This window comes from Ischnura elegans, chromosome 13 (assembly GCF_921293095.1).
Source record: "Ischnura elegans chromosome 13, ioIscEleg1.1, whole genome shotgun sequence".
Lineage (NCBI taxonomy): Eukaryota > Metazoa > Arthropoda > Insecta > Odonata > Coenagrionidae > Ischnura > Ischnura elegans.
The window spans coordinates 8,980,012-8,999,430 of NC_060258.1; the positions used below are offsets into that span (position 1 = coordinate 8,980,012).

Sequence of the window (19,419 nt, forward strand, 5' to 3'; positions counted from 1 at the left end):
AAAGTATACCGGGACTAGCCACGGTGATATCTTTCACAGGAGTCACCCGCAATGCACAATCGTGCAAAAGATCCACAGAGAAAAAATCATCCGACTTGACCGGGATACGAACCTGGATCCCCCTATTTCCAAATGAGTGCTTTAGCCAGTTAAGCTACCGAGGCGTCATTTTCCCCTGTGGAAATTTGTGGACTGTACCGGACAAGGTGGTGGTATGGACTGCTGAGCATATTATGCGACTAGCAGTCCAGGTCGTGCGTATGGCGCCACAGCCGGAGAGCAAAGCCTGAACTTTGAACACAAGAGGTGTTTGCTCTAGACTTATTTAAGTATACCGGGATTAGCCACGATGATAACTTTTACGGAGTCACCCGCAATGCACAAATAGTGCGAAAAATCCACAGGAAAAATCATTCGCCTTGACCGGGATTCGAACCCGGAAAGCACTCGGCCGGAAATCGAGGGATCCAGGTTCGAATCCCGGTCAAGGCGATTGATTTTTCCTCTGCGGATTTTTCGCACTATTTGTGCATTGCAGGTGACTTCGTAAAAAGTTATCACCGTGGCTAGTCCCGGCATACTTAAATATGCACTTATTCTCTGTACATTTTATGTTTGAGGGTGAGTTGGTTTGGCTATAGCAAGTGAGGGTAGAGAGGGTGGAGAGAGCTTCTCGACACACGTTTTTCCCTTTGCCAATTGGAAGACAGTGGGCGTGGACTCAGTCAGTCGCTCTCAGACCTTTGTTGAGTTCACATCGTGAATCTGCTCGTGGAGCATTGTTGCCAAACATCACGCGTTCTCCTTGTGTGTGTCTAAGTATGCCTTTCCTTAACGGTGCCGCATTCAGCGCGTTAGCTGGCAATGTTATGAGTTTCTGTGAACGAATTACCCTCAGTACCTTCCTAATGAGTCGATATAATGTCTCGGCACAATCATTTTTAGTGACAGCGTGGAGGTTTTCTTGGTTACTACCGCGTCGATTCATCTCTACAGACGATGGGGTTTGTAAGAGACGGGCGATACCACAGATCTCCACTTCATTGACCTGAAGAAGCCTGCTGCAACGCCGGCAAAACTGTCATCTGCAGAGATGAATCTACACGGTGGTAACCCCGAAAATCTCCACTCTGAATCCTCACCACACCGCGAAAGCCTACGAAAGGGTTTTTAGTGACAAACTAGGGCGGCTATGTAGATTTGGCAATGTTAAGGTTGCTCCTCCTCTCTCTCTCTCTTGGTACTATCCCTCCTGCCCCATGAGCTCTCCCAGTGTGTCCTGGCTCTCATGAATACAATACACGAAGCGAATAGGTTACAGGCGGTCCCTGACTTTAGTACACAATGCGTTCCCAAAAACTTGTACGAAAGTCGAATGTATGAAAGTCGAACCATTGACTTCCATACTAATTAGGGGTTACGTTCCAAAAGAGCGTAATATATGTACTAAAACCTTTTTTTCACGGATTTTATTTCAATTCACTAAATTTTAATAATATGTTCATAAAACTCCTCAAATCATCTAATTTCTTTCGAAAATACGCAGAAAATGCATTAAGTATAAAAGTTTAAAAAAAAAAGAACTCCATTGGCTATCGAGTGAAACTTCCTCTTGGCGTTTAAGTTGACATTCCACTTATTACGTCCACTATAAATAAAAAACCATATCAAGAAGCATAAGAAAATGTAATTGTTGAACCCACACTCTGGATACCTTTTAATTTTCACACTAAAATTCGACATTCGGCAGGTGACATTCGTGATCGCGTATATTTCGCATGTTATTCAAAAAAGACAAAAGACAAACGGAATTCGGGTGATATTTCGTGCAATATCGTTGCTGAAGGTGTACTTGAATTAAACAGCACTCAAACGAAAAAACACAATTCGAAAGAAGATCTTACTAGTTTTATTGAAAGCTATTTGATTATGTCTAGCCAACTTTTTTGAAAAATCTTTCCAATGAAGGCTTTCTTCTTCTCTTGATAAAGGAGCCTATAGCAGGCAGTCTCTCTCCCAAATAAATATATTAGATTAGAGTCAACTACCAACAATTCCCTTCATTGTAAACGTTCGTATTGTTGCATATACTGCCATTTGAAACAATTGAATGTTGGGGGGCAATAAACACTGCGGGAATTTAAAAAAAAAAAATACAGACTAACGTCCGAAAGTCCGAATTTAGTGTACGGAAGTCAAGTAAAAGGTGTCAATTTTGAACGAAAGTCGAGGACCGCCTGTATAGCGACCAAACCGCCAGGTGAGGTCATTTCCTTGGCCATCACAGTCTGAGCCAGCTCCACTACAGAATGTCCCATTTATCTTGACCACCCGAAATAACTTTTTGTCCGGATGCAAATTCAAAAATGTGTCAAGCAAATGTTCATTAGCCATCAGGGGGACATTAATCAGCATGACTGCCTTCCTTGTAGCTTTGGTATTTTTCAAAGATATGAATAGCGGTATGTCTTTTTTAAATACCACCCTAAATTTTTTATTCGGCAATGCAACGGACGATGGTTGACTGAATGACTGGTGTGCATTTTACTATGTTTTCATTTGTTCACTGTCAACGTCAGCAAGTGGAGTAATTCCAATACCCGCGTACCTGCACTAAGCGCTAGTGAGTGAGTCATTTTTCATAAAACTGTGTTTATGTTAATGGTCCACTGTGCTACATTTTTGAATAAGTCTTTAGGAGAGGAAATGAATCTGTAATTAGAGGCACAATTTCTAAGGGTGGTGGAGCTAGTACGTTTGTGCTCTGCAATTTTTCATTGAGTGTAGGTGTACTCAAATTCAGGTTTCTGATTACTTCACCAGTGTGTGAGTTCATTGCCCATTTCTTTGTCCAAAATGTGGAATGGGACTGAAAGGGGCCCAGTTGTGGGCAAATATGGAAGTCGTTTTGCAGGGTTGTATAATGGGCAGCATGATTTTGCTCAAAGAGCTAGTCCTGTGGCTAAAGCTAGAACTTCATTATTATTTAAGGAAGAAGCTGCTTATTACTTGTTGACTTCGTCGGGATTATTCCACAAGAGTAAAACAGAGTAAGAAATTCAGTTGGTGAAATTTTTGCTAGTACAGGCGGTCCTCGACTTTCGTACACTCGACTTTCATACAATTCGCACTTTCGTACATTCAAAATTGACACCTTTTACTTGACTTTTGTATGCATAATTTGGACTTCCTAACATTTGTCTGTAATTTTTTTGAATTCCCGCGATGTTTAGTGCGCATCCCAACATTCAATTGCTTCAAGTGGCAGTATTTGCGAACAATACGAACGTTTACAATGAAGGGAATTGTTGGTAGTTGACTCTAATCTAGGTGATTTATTTGGGAGAGAGACTGCCTGCTATAGGCTCCTTTATCAAGAGAAGAAGAAAGCCTTAATTGGAGAGATTTTTCAAAAAAGTTGACTAGACATCATCAAATAGCTTTCAATAAAACTAATAAGATCTTCTTTCTAATTGTGTTTTTTCGTTTGAGTGCTGTTTAATTCACCTTCAGCAACGATATTGCAAGAAATATCAACAGAATTCCATTTGTCTTTTGTCTTTTTTGAATAACATGCGAAATATACGCGATCACGAATGTCACCTGCCGAATGTTGAATTTTGGTGTAAAAATTAAAAGGTATCCAGAGCGCGGGTTCAACAACTACATTTTGTTATGCTTCTTGATATGTCTTTTTATTTATAGTGGACGTAATAAGTGGAATGTCAACTTAAACGCCAAGAGGAAGTTTCACTCGATAGCCAACGCATTTCTTGTTATTTTTTTTTTAACTTTTATTTACATTTTCTGCGTATTTTCGAAAGAAATTAGATGATTTGAGGAATTGTATTAACATATATTATTAAAATTTAGTGAATTGAAATAAAATCCGTGAAAAAAAGGTTTTAGTGCGTAAATTCCGCTCTTTTGGAACGTAACCCCTAATTAGTATGGAAGTCAATGGTTCGACTTTCGTACACGTTTTCGGGAATGCATTGTGTGCGAAAGTCGGGGACCGCCTGTAAATGCATACTTTCCAATGACTCCACAAAGGTATGCTGTGGGCTGGTCCGGAGTTATTTCCTTGAATAATGTCTACGGTGGACGCTTCAGCATTCTAAATACTTAAGCCTTGGGACTGTGGCACTATGGGCACATACATATGCTGTCTTGTGGCATGTATGCCTGGCAATGTAAAACATCCCATCCTATAAAGCCAGCAAAACTCTGCAGAAGAAGAATAGTTCAGAAGAAGGTAGTTTGAGAGTTAGAAATTATGGCATGAATTGGTAAGACATGAGTACAAATCCCAGTCAAGGCAAATGGTTTTTCCTGTAGAGTTTTCACTCTTAAAATCATTAATCATAAGTGCTTTATAACTGTTATTTATTTTATACTATTTAAAATGCTATATATCCAGTTTTAGTGAATGATGAATTTCATTCTTATATTTAGGATTTACACAAGGTGATTATATGGCACTGATAATTATAAATGTATGTACTGCAAAATCTACGTTTGCTTATATGCTAAGCTCTTAGGGGATTTTTTTCTGTTACATTCACTGCTCAGGATAGTTAGTTTTGCCATCATCAATTTGCATAAAATCATTCATTTGTAGTGTTTTGGTTATTTTCTATGAATTTTTCAGTTCCGTGTGTTTAGTGCATGACTTAGTCGATGTTGTATAATATCTAGTCACCTATAGTGACAGAACTAGTGTGCAGTTCAACAGGCGAGAGTTGTCCGATGTAAATGCAAAGGAGGGGCGTAGAACCCTGTGCCAGCACAGTTTGTGACCAATCGCTGTCCCCCAAATGCACCTCACACCCATGCCTAGTCGTACAATGTTGTCCAATGCATATGAAGCACTGAAACACGCCTGAGCCACCAAAACAAGCCCATTCTGCAAATCGCCAAAACAAAGGATTCTTCCTTTGGATCCTTCACCCTTGTCGTCCCTTCCGGATGCTTTCTTCACGGAACCCTTTTGTTTACATGTGAGGTGGGCTGAGATAGGGTTAACACACTCAATGCTGAGAAAATTTATCATAACACACCGCCACGCGGAAAAAATATTTTGCAATAATATCAGATATTATGTCTTCCTAAATCGTATACAATCATACATAGTTCAAAATTATTAAAATTTGCACTGTTATTAAAGAAAATATTAAAGATTATAATAAAATTATAATAAATATATTATAATAAAAAGAAGGCAAAAAATCTGCTGCAAGCAAACGACTTGTATCCAGTCACAGGAGAGGACACTCTGAGACGCTGGGCACAATTGCAGGGTCTAGTAGAAGACGCGGAGGCAGATGGCGGGCCGAGAAACCTAACGAGACCGATGCCTTGTATTCAAGGCATCCGCGTCCTGGGCTAGCGCGGGATGCCTTGAATTCAAGGCATCCGCATTGAGTGTGTTAAAGGGTCTAGTCCACTTGCTGGGGTGAGGGACGGGCATCCCGTTGAGTTGAGTTCCAGATCAGAGGGACGGGAATAGCAGGGTAACTCCACCCCAAAAAAGAGCTCCGTACGGAGAGGTTTAAGATATTTTTATGCTACTCCTAGCACGGAAAACGTTTTCCGATAGTAAGCGCTGGCGGGAAAGGTTTAATAGGGGATTCTAGGGTCCTTCCCCGGAAAATGTTAGGAAATTACAGGCCCAGAAATGGATGTTGACAATATTCTGGCTCTAAAGAACTAGATAAAATTTAATGAAAAATAGCAATTTCTGTCCTCCAAACACACCCCACACCATCCCCTATTCATGCGACGTTGTCAAATGCATATGAAGTACTGAAATAATCGTGAGCCACCAAAACAAGCCCTTTATTCTTATCACCAAAAAAAAGGATTCTTCCTTTGGGTCGTTCACGCTCGTCGTCCTTTCTGGCTGCTTTCTTCACGGAACCCTTTTGCTTACGTGTGATGTGGGCGTTTCCCTATCTTACCTGGCAACCTTACCCCTACCCCTTCTAAATGACAACGGACAACTCTCGGCGGCTGGACTGTAGGTGACGTATCTTGCATTGCTATTGCACTAGATGCTTGCGGTAGATAATAATTTTTTTTTAATGGTTCACCTCCTTTCTTTAGCGAGCATCGACGTTTGTACAGTTTTTGTACAAATTGTTTTCAGCAGTGGGCTAGCGTAATAATTTTTTTTTTTTCAATTGAGATGGAGTTTAAAAGGTAAAGAAGACTCGTATGTTTCTGTTTTTTGAACTGTGGCCCACCTCTTCCGCTACTCATTTTTGATCTTAACCCAGTGGTTCCCAAAGTGGGCGCTACCGCCTCCTGGGGGGGGGTGTTGCTGTAGTCCTTGGGGGGCGAAAAGTGCGAAGGGGGCGGCAGGGGGGTGCCGGAGGGTGCTGACAATGTGACACATGCGAAGGTTCCGTAACCTTCCTTTTGTCTTCATTTTCAAGCTTCGCTTCTAATGTTTAATCTGTTTCCCGCATCTGGAAGTAATTTTAACCATGTGTTTTCTTACCTTTTAAAGTAAGAACGGTTTAAAAAATATTTCCAAGCCTTTCTTGCGCAAGGGAAACGTTAGAAGGGGTTTAGTTTCATTTGGTCTATCATTGGTACAACTTCACGACACAGAGAACTTAATTATTTATTAGTCATTAATTTGTCAATGTTTTTAATTTAATTATTACAATGTTCCTCATTTGGTTAGTATATTATTCTGATTAGTATATTATTTATTCTGATTAGTTTAGTATATTATTCTGATTATTATTTTAAAGATAACGATTAGGGGGGTGTTGAGTATGGGTTGATGGATCCAAGGGGGTGGTGGCTCGAAAAAGTTTGGGAAACACTGCCTTAACCATTTTGCTGATTAGTTGATGATATCACAAAATTATGCTGAGCAGGTACCAGCTTATCAGCCTCTCTTCACTTTCAGACGTTATGTGATTTATTGTTTTTCACACTCTATTGAGGGATTCCTTCCCTCAATGTGAGGTATTTCCTGAATGAGCAAATGAATCAGAAGTCTAATGACTTCGCCAACTCATGAAAAGCTTGCGGCTTGCGTTCATACTTTTTAGGCCGTTTTGCTCAGTACACGGAATTGCACAATGTGACGTATGTGGCGAAGGCACAATCAAAAATGAGGCGTGTAAAGCGGTGAATTGCTAGAACACATGCGAGAATGCGTGGATGCGAGACGGCAAAATAGCCCATGTTCTAATTTCGTTCATGCATTCGGTGCAATTCCTCGCCATTTTAGAAATGAATAACCTGCGCAATTCCGTGCCCGTGTAAAACGGCCTATAGAAAGGAAGAGAAGGGAATTAATTGTTCTTGACACAAATGCATCCGCAAACAATAGAAAAACAAAGCGTCATATCCCGAGCAAGAAAACGATCCGTGTGAAATTGGGCCGACGGTCGTGGAATCTTACTTTTCAGTATTTTCACCAATATCAAGCGGTAATTTTATTTTAAAATTCTGGGAGAATGTATAGATGGGGAAGGCCTTGTTTTCATAGTGACTCTCATTCCATTCTTTCCGATTCAATGACTTGCAATTTGGTTTCTCAGAGAGCAACACTACTATAAGTTGGATTTTTGTACTTATGAGTCAACCTTACTAGTTCATTTCTCTAATTAGGGATCTACGTTTATTCCGAATATGGGAGTTGCATCACTGTACGCTGTTAATTTTGTGGTTACTTGGTATATGGTTTCTTTTTCTACAAATGTGTTGATTTTTGTTTTCATTTGAGTTTATTATTTATATATTCTTTTGGCTGGATTAGAATTTCTTTATTTCATTGTTGTTTTGTTTTCCTTTCCATTTATATATCCTCTTTTGGGGTATTATGTGCCCACTGCGCTTGCATTCCCTGACGAATGTATACAGGACATGCTAACTCCGGACAGCATCTACGGACCAACGGGACGAGGTTATCAGCCCCAAGGTGAGTCTCCTGTCGGTATTGCGTCGCCTCCTGTTGCGTGTGCGCGCATCGAGGCTTCTCGTTCACTGTCCAATAACCCTCAACTAACACAACTTACTTGATTAAGATGGGTATTTTGTCGTTGTGGCTTTTACTTACATTCGTTGTAATTTGGCATTTAATGGCTGTGCCCACAGTTATTCAACTGTCAACGTGAGGGGCTGTTTTTCGATTTCGAGATCAAATATGTACCCACTGACCAATCTGTAGCTACGTGATAACAAGGAGTAGGGTTTCCGACTCACCCATAAAAAATTTAAAACCGTGAATAAGCCGTGAATTTTGTATACCATGAAAAAGAAACGGAAGAAGCCGTAAATTTTGTCCAAAAGCCTTGAAAATCTCTCAATCTTGATTTTACGATGGTAAAACTACAATTGACAGAATAAATTGAATAATGGATATTTTGATCATATTTCAAGGTTGCAGAGATGGCCACGGATTTATCTGCACACGCATAGGTGAAGCATAATTATTGGTCCGTGTGCCATGATGACACATCAATCTTAAGCCTGTGCCAAAGCCGGAAGACTGGTAACCAAAGTGTTAATCAACACTTGCAATAATTCAGGCACATCTTAATTTCCCTGGCACTGTAGTCCCTCCATATTCCCACTCACAACCTTTAGCCAGAGCTGAATTTTGCAAACGATAGGTGACGTCAGGAGAGAGATATCACTTTGATTGCTGCGTTTGCATTCACGGCATCTGTTGCGTTTGTTAAATTTGTAGTTAACGTGCGGCCGATGATTGTTACGTGATCAATATTTCTGGCTAAAATGCCGCAACACTCATTTGGTGGCCTGAAATGTGTTTTTCGTAATTTTAAGTGCAGTATCGTAGTACAGTACACTCGTGATTATCCATGCCAAGGGTGGGGAGAGACGGCACGAATAATTGGAAAACATGGATAACCCAAACTTTCACTTAAATGTCTTGTAATGCTCATAATTCACGTAAAACAAAGAATATATTATTATTATTCAAGCAGTTATTCTGTTATTTTAAGAGTGCTTCCTGGACTCATTGAGAGCTTTCTTTGCCAGTTCGCAATCTTTTTAGCGCCGATAACATGGTTGCATTCGTATTATTAATGCTCCATGTAAGGCCTGGTTTCGAAAACCACACATCCGTGGCTGTGTGATCACGGATGCAGAAAAGTGGATTGCACGAATGCTTCAAAACTACTGCTCAACAGCACTCTTGTGTTGATTTTTGAGTTTTTCACAAAACAAAAAATAAATCAGAATTGAGAGTAAAATTTCCCTTAAAATGAATTATTATTTTTTTTATTATTATTCATTATTATGGCATGCACTGAAGTCCAGGTATAAATTTGTTAAGTACAGCGGCACATCATTTTGATGCCGACATTAGTCTCGGATGAGCTTTACTGTCACCTATCAGAGCTAACGTGGGGATACACCAATGAGTAATGTTTTATATATGAGTCTGACATTTAGATTGCAAAAAATGTCAGTAGTATGTCAATAATTATTTTTTAAAGAAAATGCATGTTATTGTTATGTTGAAAAACTGTGTTAGGGTTAGTTGAGTTATGGAATGAGCCATCCTGATTTCTCAACTAATTAATGGGTGCGCAAGGGTGAAATATTTTGTTTGAGGATAGGAAAATATTCGGTAACATGCGGATAGTTAAAATCATTCTTTATTATGCTCTACGAAACATCTATGTACTTCTTTCTCCAAAGTAATTGAACCTGATATCATTTTGTCATAAGTCTGCTGTACAATTTACTAATAGCTATTGTATTTAGTGTGTTACTTGAATTGGGGTATTAATGGCATGTTTCTTGTGTTGTTATTACTCAGCCTGTGTTTAGTCTTGCTTCTTAACGTGCTAACGCTTTGTATTAGCTAATTGTAGTCTTAATTTAGTTGCTTGTTAGTTTCTCATGTACGTTTTAGTCGTTTGCACTGACGTAAGTATTTATTCCTGCCTTTGTATTATGTAAACAGGAAGGGCTATAATCCATCCATTTTTTATCCATCAAGATATGTTCATGCAATGTATGGACAATGTTAAATTTCTTGTCCACAGCTGATGTATTGTGTATGTTTTGATCATAACACTACTTATGTCCTCGTGTAAGCTTGTGCTGGATTATGAAGATGGAGCACTATTGCTTTTGGTAATTTCGTGTCGGATTTTATATCCATGTTGAGTTATCCTAATTTTACGGTCAAAATTCTCAAAAAGGTTGCATCGGAATCCCTTCTTCTGTGCCACATTGAAAGTGCATCTTTCAAAGTGTAGTGGATTCCATTTAATGGGTCCACCGGTTACTTGGGGCAGATCTTGAAGAACAGAGCCTAATAGATAGGAATATCCCAGAGTATTCTCCGCTTAATTGGGACAGCATGCCGCTTTATTGGGCCATGAGTCGGCAACACAGACTCTATACTAGCGACGAAAATAAAATTTTTTGTTTTCAGAATATTTTTTTTTTATATTTTCCTCCTTTGACTTAATCTTATTTTTCACAAATGTTCCTATTCTTGCCCTATTTTGAAAGCTCTTGTTGTTATATTGATTTATTAATCAAATTAATAGCTTAATAAACTTATGTTACATTATAAACATTCTTTAGTCTTCTTTCCATCATTTCAACGTTTGTTTATGCCCATATACAGGATAGTTTACCTAATTGGGGCAGCTGCTTAATAGAGGCAAAGTGCACAAGTCCTGATATGTTCCTATTAACTGGAATCTACTGTATATAAATCAGGGAGTTAAGTTAATTTATTATCATTTTTAAGAATTATAACAATTTAGTTAAAAATATTTTTCGCTGCCTCGGACTACGCTGAATGAATGTCTTTTAATAATTCCTATTGAAGAAAAGTCCTATCCTCTTGCGGATAGTATAGCAACAAGAGCTTTCAAAATAGGGCAAGAATAGGAGCACTTGTGAAAAATAAGAGTAAATCAAAGGAGTAAAATATTAAAAGATGGTATTCTGAAAACAAAAAATTTAATTTCGTCATGGGTATAGAGTCTATGTCGCTGACTCATGGCCCAATAAAGCGGCATGCTGTACCAAATAAGCGGAGAATACTCTGGGATATTCCTCTATTGGGTTCTGTTCTTCAAGATCTGCCCCAATTAAGCAGCTGCGCCGAGTAACCGGTGGACCCATTAAACGGAATCTACTGTGTATGTGACCAAAGTTTCATCAAATTCTTGTCACTTTTACTGAGGCACTATAACTACCTTAACCCAATCGGTTTCATCCCCTGGGATTTAAATGGCTGGCTTTTAAAGAATTTGAATACATTAGTGGCGTTGGTTTTAAATAAGACATACAATGGAGTATTTGTTGACTGATTTCGACCAAATTTTGATTTGTTGTCATGAGTTTAGCTGCTCTTACATTTGGTCAAAGTATGAATATTTTCTGAGACGATTTACAATGGAAAAAAAATTGTAAATAGCCACCAGATGCCAGGTGCTATTAGGTGCACTATCTGGCCAAAAACTTACAAAAAAATTCGTTATATGGGAGCAGGATCAACTGATTGATATCGCAATGCATTCTGCGCACTGGTACACTTGTGGTGTTCGAGGCCAGATTCAGGCCGTGTACCAGTGTGCTTGTCAGGGTTTCCAACTCAACTGTGAAAACCTTAAAACCGTGAATAAGCCGTGAATTTCATGTACGGTGAAAACCTGGAAATAGCTGTGAATTTCGTCATTAAACCTTAGAAATCTCTCAAACTTGATTGTAAAACTACGATGGACAGATTAAAAGAAAAATGGATACAGGCATCCCCCGAGTTACGTATGTCTCGACTTACGTAAATCCGTACTTACGCAAGCGATAACCGTATTTCAAATGATTACATTAATTTTCGAATGCGAGCGCGAAGAAGTAGATATTCGCTCGTACAACCTATGGAAGAAAAAATATCGAATAGTTATAGAGTTTTTTACGTGCTAAAAATAACAAAGTGACCCATTTTTGTCATTCCTCGAAGGAAATTTCATTAATTTCTGTAGAAAAATCGCTTATAAATCCCAAGTCAGCAATCAACGTGAAAATTTGCAGTTCTAGCGATGGATGTGGTGGCGTATGTGGTTGCGCTCATTGCTATACGATACAACTTGTTATACAGCAATCTTTGAAGCGCCAACGCAAAGGTTCGACTTACGTAAATTTCGACTTACGCATAGTCTGCCGGAACGCATCTCTTACGTAACTCAGGGGATGCCTGTATTTCGATCATGTTTCAAGGTCAGTCACTTGCAGACATGGCCACGGATTTATCTGCACATGTACATTCTAAGCACAACGATTGGTCCGTGTGCCATGATGACACATTGACCTTAATCCAATACCAAAGCCGGAAGACTGGTAAACAAAGTGTTCATTGACACTTAGGTCACGAGTGAAAATTCAGACTCCTCTTAACATCCCTGGCACCCTGGTCTCTCTATTTTCCCACTCACAACCTTTAGCCGGAGCTGAATTTTGCAAACGATAGGTGACGTCAGGAGAGAGAGACAGCACTTTCATTGCTGCATTTGCATTAACGGCGTCTGTCGCGTTTGTTACATTTGTAGTTAACGTGCGGCTGATGATTGTTAAGTGATCAATATTTCTGACTAAAATGCCACGACACTCATTCGGTGGCCAATTTGGTGTACCTGGAAAAAACCTGGTGACTTTCGTCATTAAACCTTAAAAATCTCTTAAATTTGATTGTAGAAATACGATTGACGGATCAAAAGAAAAATCGATACTTCGATCATGTTTCAAGGCCGTGTCGCGTGCAGACACTGTCCACGCATTTATCTGCGCATGCATATTTGAAGCGCAATGATTGGTCCTTGTGCCATGGTGACACATTGATCTTACGCTTGTGATTGGAAGACCATTAACCAAAGTGTTCATTAAGACTGGTGAAAAATCAGACTTCTTCACTCCCTACACACCTGCTCCCTCCGTTTTCCCACTCACAACCGTTAGCCAGCCCTGAATTTTGCTAACGATAGGTGACGTCATGAAGAGATATCACTTTGATTGCTGCGTTTGCTTTCACGGCATCTGTTGCGTTTGTTACATTTTTAGTTAACGTGCGGCCGGTGATTGTTACGTTATCAATATTTCTGCCCAAAATTCCCCATCTACAAACCGTGAATTTGACGTCGTTTTGACCTTGAAAAAACAGTGAATTTTATGATTTAGAGTTAGAGTGGGATCCCTGCTTGTGGATGTGAAAGTGTTAAGCCTTAAAACATCTCTACAAATTGTTTCATTGTCTTTCATTGTGTTATCTCTGTTGCAGGTTATGACACGATACCAGTAGAGTCGATGCAGGGTCTGGAGATAGGTGGTGGTGGGCAGGGGGTGGGGTCGCCCTCGTTTGACCCCATGGAGGTTGTCTCCCCCTCCCCCCCCCTTCCCCATGGCCCCCCAGCACCTGCAGCCACCCCCCTCCAACTCCTCCCTCCCCCCACCCTCCCCCATGTACGACGCGCAGCAGCAGGCCATGACGCCACAGCCGCCGCAGGACAACAACCAAGTGGCAGCGTGGTACGACACGGACCTCTAAGCACGCAAGCCGAAAGGACTTCCCTTCCTAACCTTCCCTCTACACCCACAGGACGACGGCAAGACACGAAGGAAGAACCAGCTCGTGTCGTACTCTTGGTGAAACCTCTTCGTAACTGTGAACGTCATGACGTGACAGATGAGCCAAGGGCATTAGTATGTGCCGCACAAATCAAATCTCACGTTACTCAATCCACTCTCTGTTGTTATCTCAGCGAAACCTTCCCTGATCGAGTCCGTTGGATCAGTCAAAGATCCATACTATTTTAGTTTTAAGGCCGATTCGGTCCCACTCGTTTGTACGTTCAGGTTCTCCAATGAGTTTTTCATTTTCATTGCTTGATTTTCGAACGGAAATGTAACCATTTTCGTTTGACGTGATGGAAATGACTTTTTAAGAAATAACGCATCAAGTTATCTCGCAAGCAGTAGGTTCCTTATCAATCACTCCATACATTAAGCCTGTAACGTTAATTATGCTCAAGAATAGTGTTCAGACACTCTTTTGGGCTAATTATTTTGTTACTGATTGTTCTTGGCTTCGGCTCAAAAGTCTGTGGAACCGAAGAGCTGACCCATTCCTAATTTCATCATCTATGAGGGTAAGCAGGTTATCGTCTTCCAGAGATGGACATTCTATGCTCCTCTCTGTTGGCAATATCTGTTTTCTTTTTTCGAGGTCTATACAATTAAAATATTGAGCTATTTATCTAACTCCCTGAGTGGGGAACAGTTGAAGTTGAGATAATAAAATCACGTGGAGGAATTCCACGCCACACATTTGGGATAAATAATTTCCAATCTCAATTGGATTCTAAGCTTGTGTGCGTTATATTACGATGTTTGTGTGTCGGAAGTTGAAAATTCAAGTTTTACACATAATTTTATGGTTAAGACTCATGTATTCCGACATGCAAACGTTACAGTGGCTTATTCAAGTTGTCTTGAAGAGGAGGTTTACTAAAGGTTGTGCCATATTTATCATCTTCGACACTTGTCTTCCTATTCTTGTCTGCTGCCCCTTCAATACCATCCTGGTTGCACTGATGACGCTACAGCCCCATAACTGATAAACCTGTCGAGAGAATCATGTAATTTAAAGATTGAGTCGTTAGTCTGACTTAAAATTTAAACGGTTATGATAAAGATAAATTATTGATGGTGATGATGCCTGGTAGTTTCTGTGTACCCAATTAACGGTATCCACTTATCTATCATGCTCGGCCTTTTTGAGATCACTGGAGCCTATTATGTGGTTTGGAGCATAACGTACCTTCCTTATTCTATTCAAACCTTATAGTCCATGAGAAGGTGATGCGTCTCTTTAAAATTGTCCTAAGAGCCCTTAAAAATGAAGGTTATCATAATCGGTGGAATGCGCTGTTTGAGGCTTTAAAAAATGTGGCAATGAATGGCTCTGGACGGCTCTAGTGTATCGAAAAGGAATAGACTCTTCCACCTTCCTATCGTATTGAAGATGAATACGTGAGGCATGGTTTATTGCTGATATGTCTCCCATCTTCAAACTGCACATATGCTGATATTCGCAGCAAAACCTGCCGATGATGTAATGAAACGAATCAGTATTTCTCCAAAAAAAAAAAAAAAAGTCAAAACTTACGGAATCTGTCAGTTTATAATGTATACTTAATGGGGCGTCGAATAGATTCTGTGCGGCCTGTTTGGTGTTATTGGCTGGCCTGTTGTTCGTCTGTGCTTTGCCGTCAATGTTTGGACGTCACCTGTGCTGCGTGAAGTCGTACAATCAATCCTTCTTTACCCCTCCCGTACAACTGAATTCCCACTTGTGAAAAACTCTCTTCTCTTTTTCCTTTAAAAAAAAAAGATAGTATTGTTGCATTTTTTATATGGTAATCATGAGAAAAAAATGACTTTCAAAGACTTCTTTGGTATGTGTATTTCTTTGTGTTTCTTTTTTTTAAATGTGATGTGTCTGCCGCGTTCCAACTCCGGGCAAAGGTAATTAGCATGTTATTGCACGCCCGTGTTAACTGTGGCAAAGTCGGCCAATTTGTCAGCGGCGTTGTGGACTGAAACGTGTGTTGTACCCATTGTTGGTTTTCCTGCCTCCTGAATGTTTTGCGTTGCGTGCGTATGTGTGTGCGTGTGTACTGATCGAATGATGCCTCAGCCTGATTCTGTGGTGTCTGTTTTTTTCTCTGTCCCTCTGCGTGGTAGCTGTTAAAGTGGCTGCTTGAATCATCATTCCACGTTCCTCAATCGTGTTCACTGTTCCTTTTCACTCAAATTTTTAAGACCTAAATGTTGGTGTAAAAATTTTAAATGTGTAAACGTTAGGGGGAAAATCTAATATTAACTTGGGATTAAAAGCTTTGCACTTCAACGTGAGGAATTTATAGACATCTTGGTATCGTTCTCTAGCGCATTAGATGTAGTTGTGCATTTGTGTGAGCTATCATGAGAAGGGTTCGGATTAAAAATGACGAATCGGGCTGTGGCTACTAAACATTCGATCGTAGTGATGTGATGTTCCCGTCTTTTATTTTTTCTCCTGCCCCATAAAACATTTTTTCTGAGCATTCATCTTCCAACAGGGCCGTGTTTATGCAGTTGCGCGCACACAAAGACGTCTTGTCCGTTTACTGGAAATGTAGGAGGGTGTGTGTTGAACTTTAAATTCCATCGCTAATAGCCAATTTAAATTATTAACTTGCGAAGGGCTCGATGACACCCTAGTTAAAGCGATTTAAATTATAGCTCTGTGTGTGAAGAAACAGGTCTTCTGTTTTCGTCAGCTATCTCATGTGCGAGTGATGATCGTATGTTTTTTTTTACTATTCTGTTCATTTCTTTATCCATTTGGTGCTATCGACTTCATCGAGATGGTATCTTTTTAAACGACCTGTTCAAGATAGGGGTTTCAAGTTGATGATGAATAAATCTAAATCTTTGTTTTTCAATGGTATTATGTTTGTTGGTGCTCTTAGATAACGTGCTAAGTGTCGGAGGTTCGAGTGAGAATTGTTGGGGTTGACTTCAGATTTCCTGTGTCCGGTTTGTGTGACTGTGCAGTATTTCGATGCGCTCGAACGTCACCGAGAGAGTGGGGATTTTTTAAGTACTGCGGAACGCTACGGAGAAAGCTACATAACTCGCTGAGATGAGCTTTAGAAGTTAGGACATAATGAAAAAAAGCGACAAATTAGGTGTATCATTTTGGTGAAGGGATCAATACCCAGTCCAGCTAATAAAAGCCGTAATTGCTCTCATTACATTATATCCATGAGGCTATCCCTCTCATTCTGCACCGGATGTTTTTTTGCTGTACATGGATCACATAATTTAAGAACGTATGCCAACGTTTCATGTTGCGTGCACTGGGCTCAGGTCGGAACATCTGGTTGTGTGCTATTTAAGATCGTGACTATACCAACTGTTATCCATTTTCATCATTCGTTTTTTTTTTACTTGAGGCAGAAATAGGTTTGTTTGTCGCTCATGTTTATCTTCCGGGCAGTCAGGGTTAAAAAAAAAACTGAAAGTATTTTATATATATATATCTCATGACGTGTGTTATAAGAACGTTTTACACAATATGGTGCAATGTCTTTTTTCGTTTCAACCTCTCCTCCCTGTGTGTCTGTTTGTATTTAGAGTAAACCTTATCTGGTTAGTAATCCTTGAGTCCTACCCTCTGGAATATGTGTGTGTGTGAACGATCCGTTTGAATGATGGAGGCTTTTTTTGATTGGTTGTGTACCGAGGTCAAAATTTACAATGCTGAAATACACAACGGTGTATTCTGACATTTTCAAGGGTGAACATTGAATGAAGTAACTACTAATTGAATCTATGGTTGAGTGGTGCTGAAGTTGTTACTTCATGATGGCGAGGCGATTGGCATTACTTCACGATGATCTTAATTTGCTGCTGGGCTTGGATGGTATTTAGTGGTCAACATTTTTGGGTCTTTAATCTTATATGATCCAGAAACTGTCTGCAATCATTGATTGACATCTATTTTGTGGCATTTGTCAACTGTTATGGTCTTCTTTAGTCAGTGGTATTTGATTTTCTATGTTCACCCATGAGTGTCACTTAAACATGAAGAATTCAACTGCCCGACATTAATCCATATTGTTGCTGTTGTATCAGAAATTACCTTGGTCAGTTGAACCATCAAACTAGCCTCCGCATGAATGCTTGTGAGAAGTGATCGTGTGGAAGCGTTTGTGTCTTTGTCCCTCTGCCCTCTCCGTGATCAACGTAACGTGTTGTCTCCAGGGTTACCAAACCCTTCTATTATCTAATGTGGCAGCTCAGGCCGACTGGACTATAGGACTATCTTGTTTATTTCTTTGTGTCTATGAGTTGTCTGTGATTTTTGTGTACTTTTTTCTTTGGGGGTAGGAAATTGTTTTTATTCAAGTCCCTTGAGGAATTGTACTGATATATATATTTTAATCCAATTTGTCTCATTTGGTCTTTCCACCCACCCACCTTAAAATTTAAAAAAAAAAAAGATAAAGCCTCTTATTAATGAAACAAAAAAAAAGCAGAAATCATGGTTAGAGCTTGTCTGAAACGTCGAGTTTTAGTGTCCATTAGAAAGTAAAGTTATCAGCCGCTTAATAGCAGTACTTATTGTCGTATTCGCGCACAATATCTTTGTATTTTCGCCACGTTTTCGATTCTCTTTGACCGTTTTTATTTCTATACTTTTTTTAGCTGTGTTCCTTTCAACCAAGATAGATCAGTGTTTGGTTGTGTTTACGAAGTGAAAATGACTTTTAAATGTTATCAACATCATCATTATTATTATTACGTTCGAACAATTTTTTTATCTGGTAAATTTTTTTGTAAGTGACATAGCGAGAGTTTAAATGTTTGGTGGGAGTGAATACAATTTTTTAAATACGTACGTAAGTCCTTGATTATTGATGCTGCTATAATTATATTGTATGTGAGTGAATGTATACCATTTTGAGTTACACTGTTCGTTTTCTATCGTTTGGAGAAAGTAATTATTGTAATAATCGATATAGTTACTGTCTATAAATCCACAAGCATGAAAAAATATAAATGATTATATAAATGCATCTAATTACATATGGATGAGAAGGAGAAAGAAAAAATGTAAGGTATGTGTTTTATGCATTAGTTTTTTTTCTATTGGAGGAGAGAGAAAAAGTGTTGCTGATTGTGGTGTTTTACTGATGTATCTTCAAAATATAATTGCATTTTAAGGAGTAGTATTTACGATTTATGTAATTAAATAAAGAAAACTTTTAATAAGGATGTCATTGTTATTTATTTGATTCTGCATTCCTGATCAATTCTCTGCTTTGACGACTCTGGGAAATGATATTTATTTCGTGACTGTCATCAGTGTTGGTAAAAGTTCTAAAAATAAGTTACTTGGCTCAACTACAGTTAATTACTTTGTAAAAGGCAGCTGTTGGATACATATTGCAGTAAAAATGTGGACCGCTGGTCTGAATCTTACATGTAATTCGATTTAATTCATGAGTTATGAACACTGGATTTTCTACATATTTATTATTAAATGCTGGAATAACAATATATTTTTTCTAGTTTAGGTGCTAATTTCGAATTTAATTTGGAAAAAAATTAACTACTCTTTCTACATGAACACGTTCCGGACGGATGACGAAGATTCTCGTCATTTAGGCGCGTCAACCTAAACAATTTTATGTACGTATTCGTTAGTACATTTTCAGTTGTTGTTCGTTATTCATAAAGAATTGATACATCATAACGTTTGATTGGGTAAAGTGATATTCTAAACATTAGCTTTTTAACCATGTTTAAACCAAAGGCATTACGCCCTAATAGGCACTTATTTCCAGAATCTGCATT

General features: G+C 39.2%; 1 protein-coding gene across 3 annotated transcripts in view; it reads left to right on the forward strand.

Moving 5' to 3' along the window:
- The window catches only part of LOC124170217 (armadillo segment polarity protein), a 99,077-nt gene extending 80,240 nt beyond the window's left edge, over positions 1-18,837 (forward strand). For all 3 annotated transcript variants that reach the window (XM_046548916.1, XM_046548915.1, XM_046548917.1), the window contains 2 exons: positions 7,885-7,942; positions 13,292-18,837. In XM_046548916.1, the coding sequence (XP_046404872.1) occupies positions 7,885-7,942; positions 13,292-13,827 (594 nt within the window). In that variant the 3' untranslated portion in view covers positions 13,828-18,837. The remainder of the gene's footprint in view (positions 1-7,884; positions 7,943-13,291) is intronic.
- Positions 18,838-19,419: the final 582 nt, after the last annotated feature.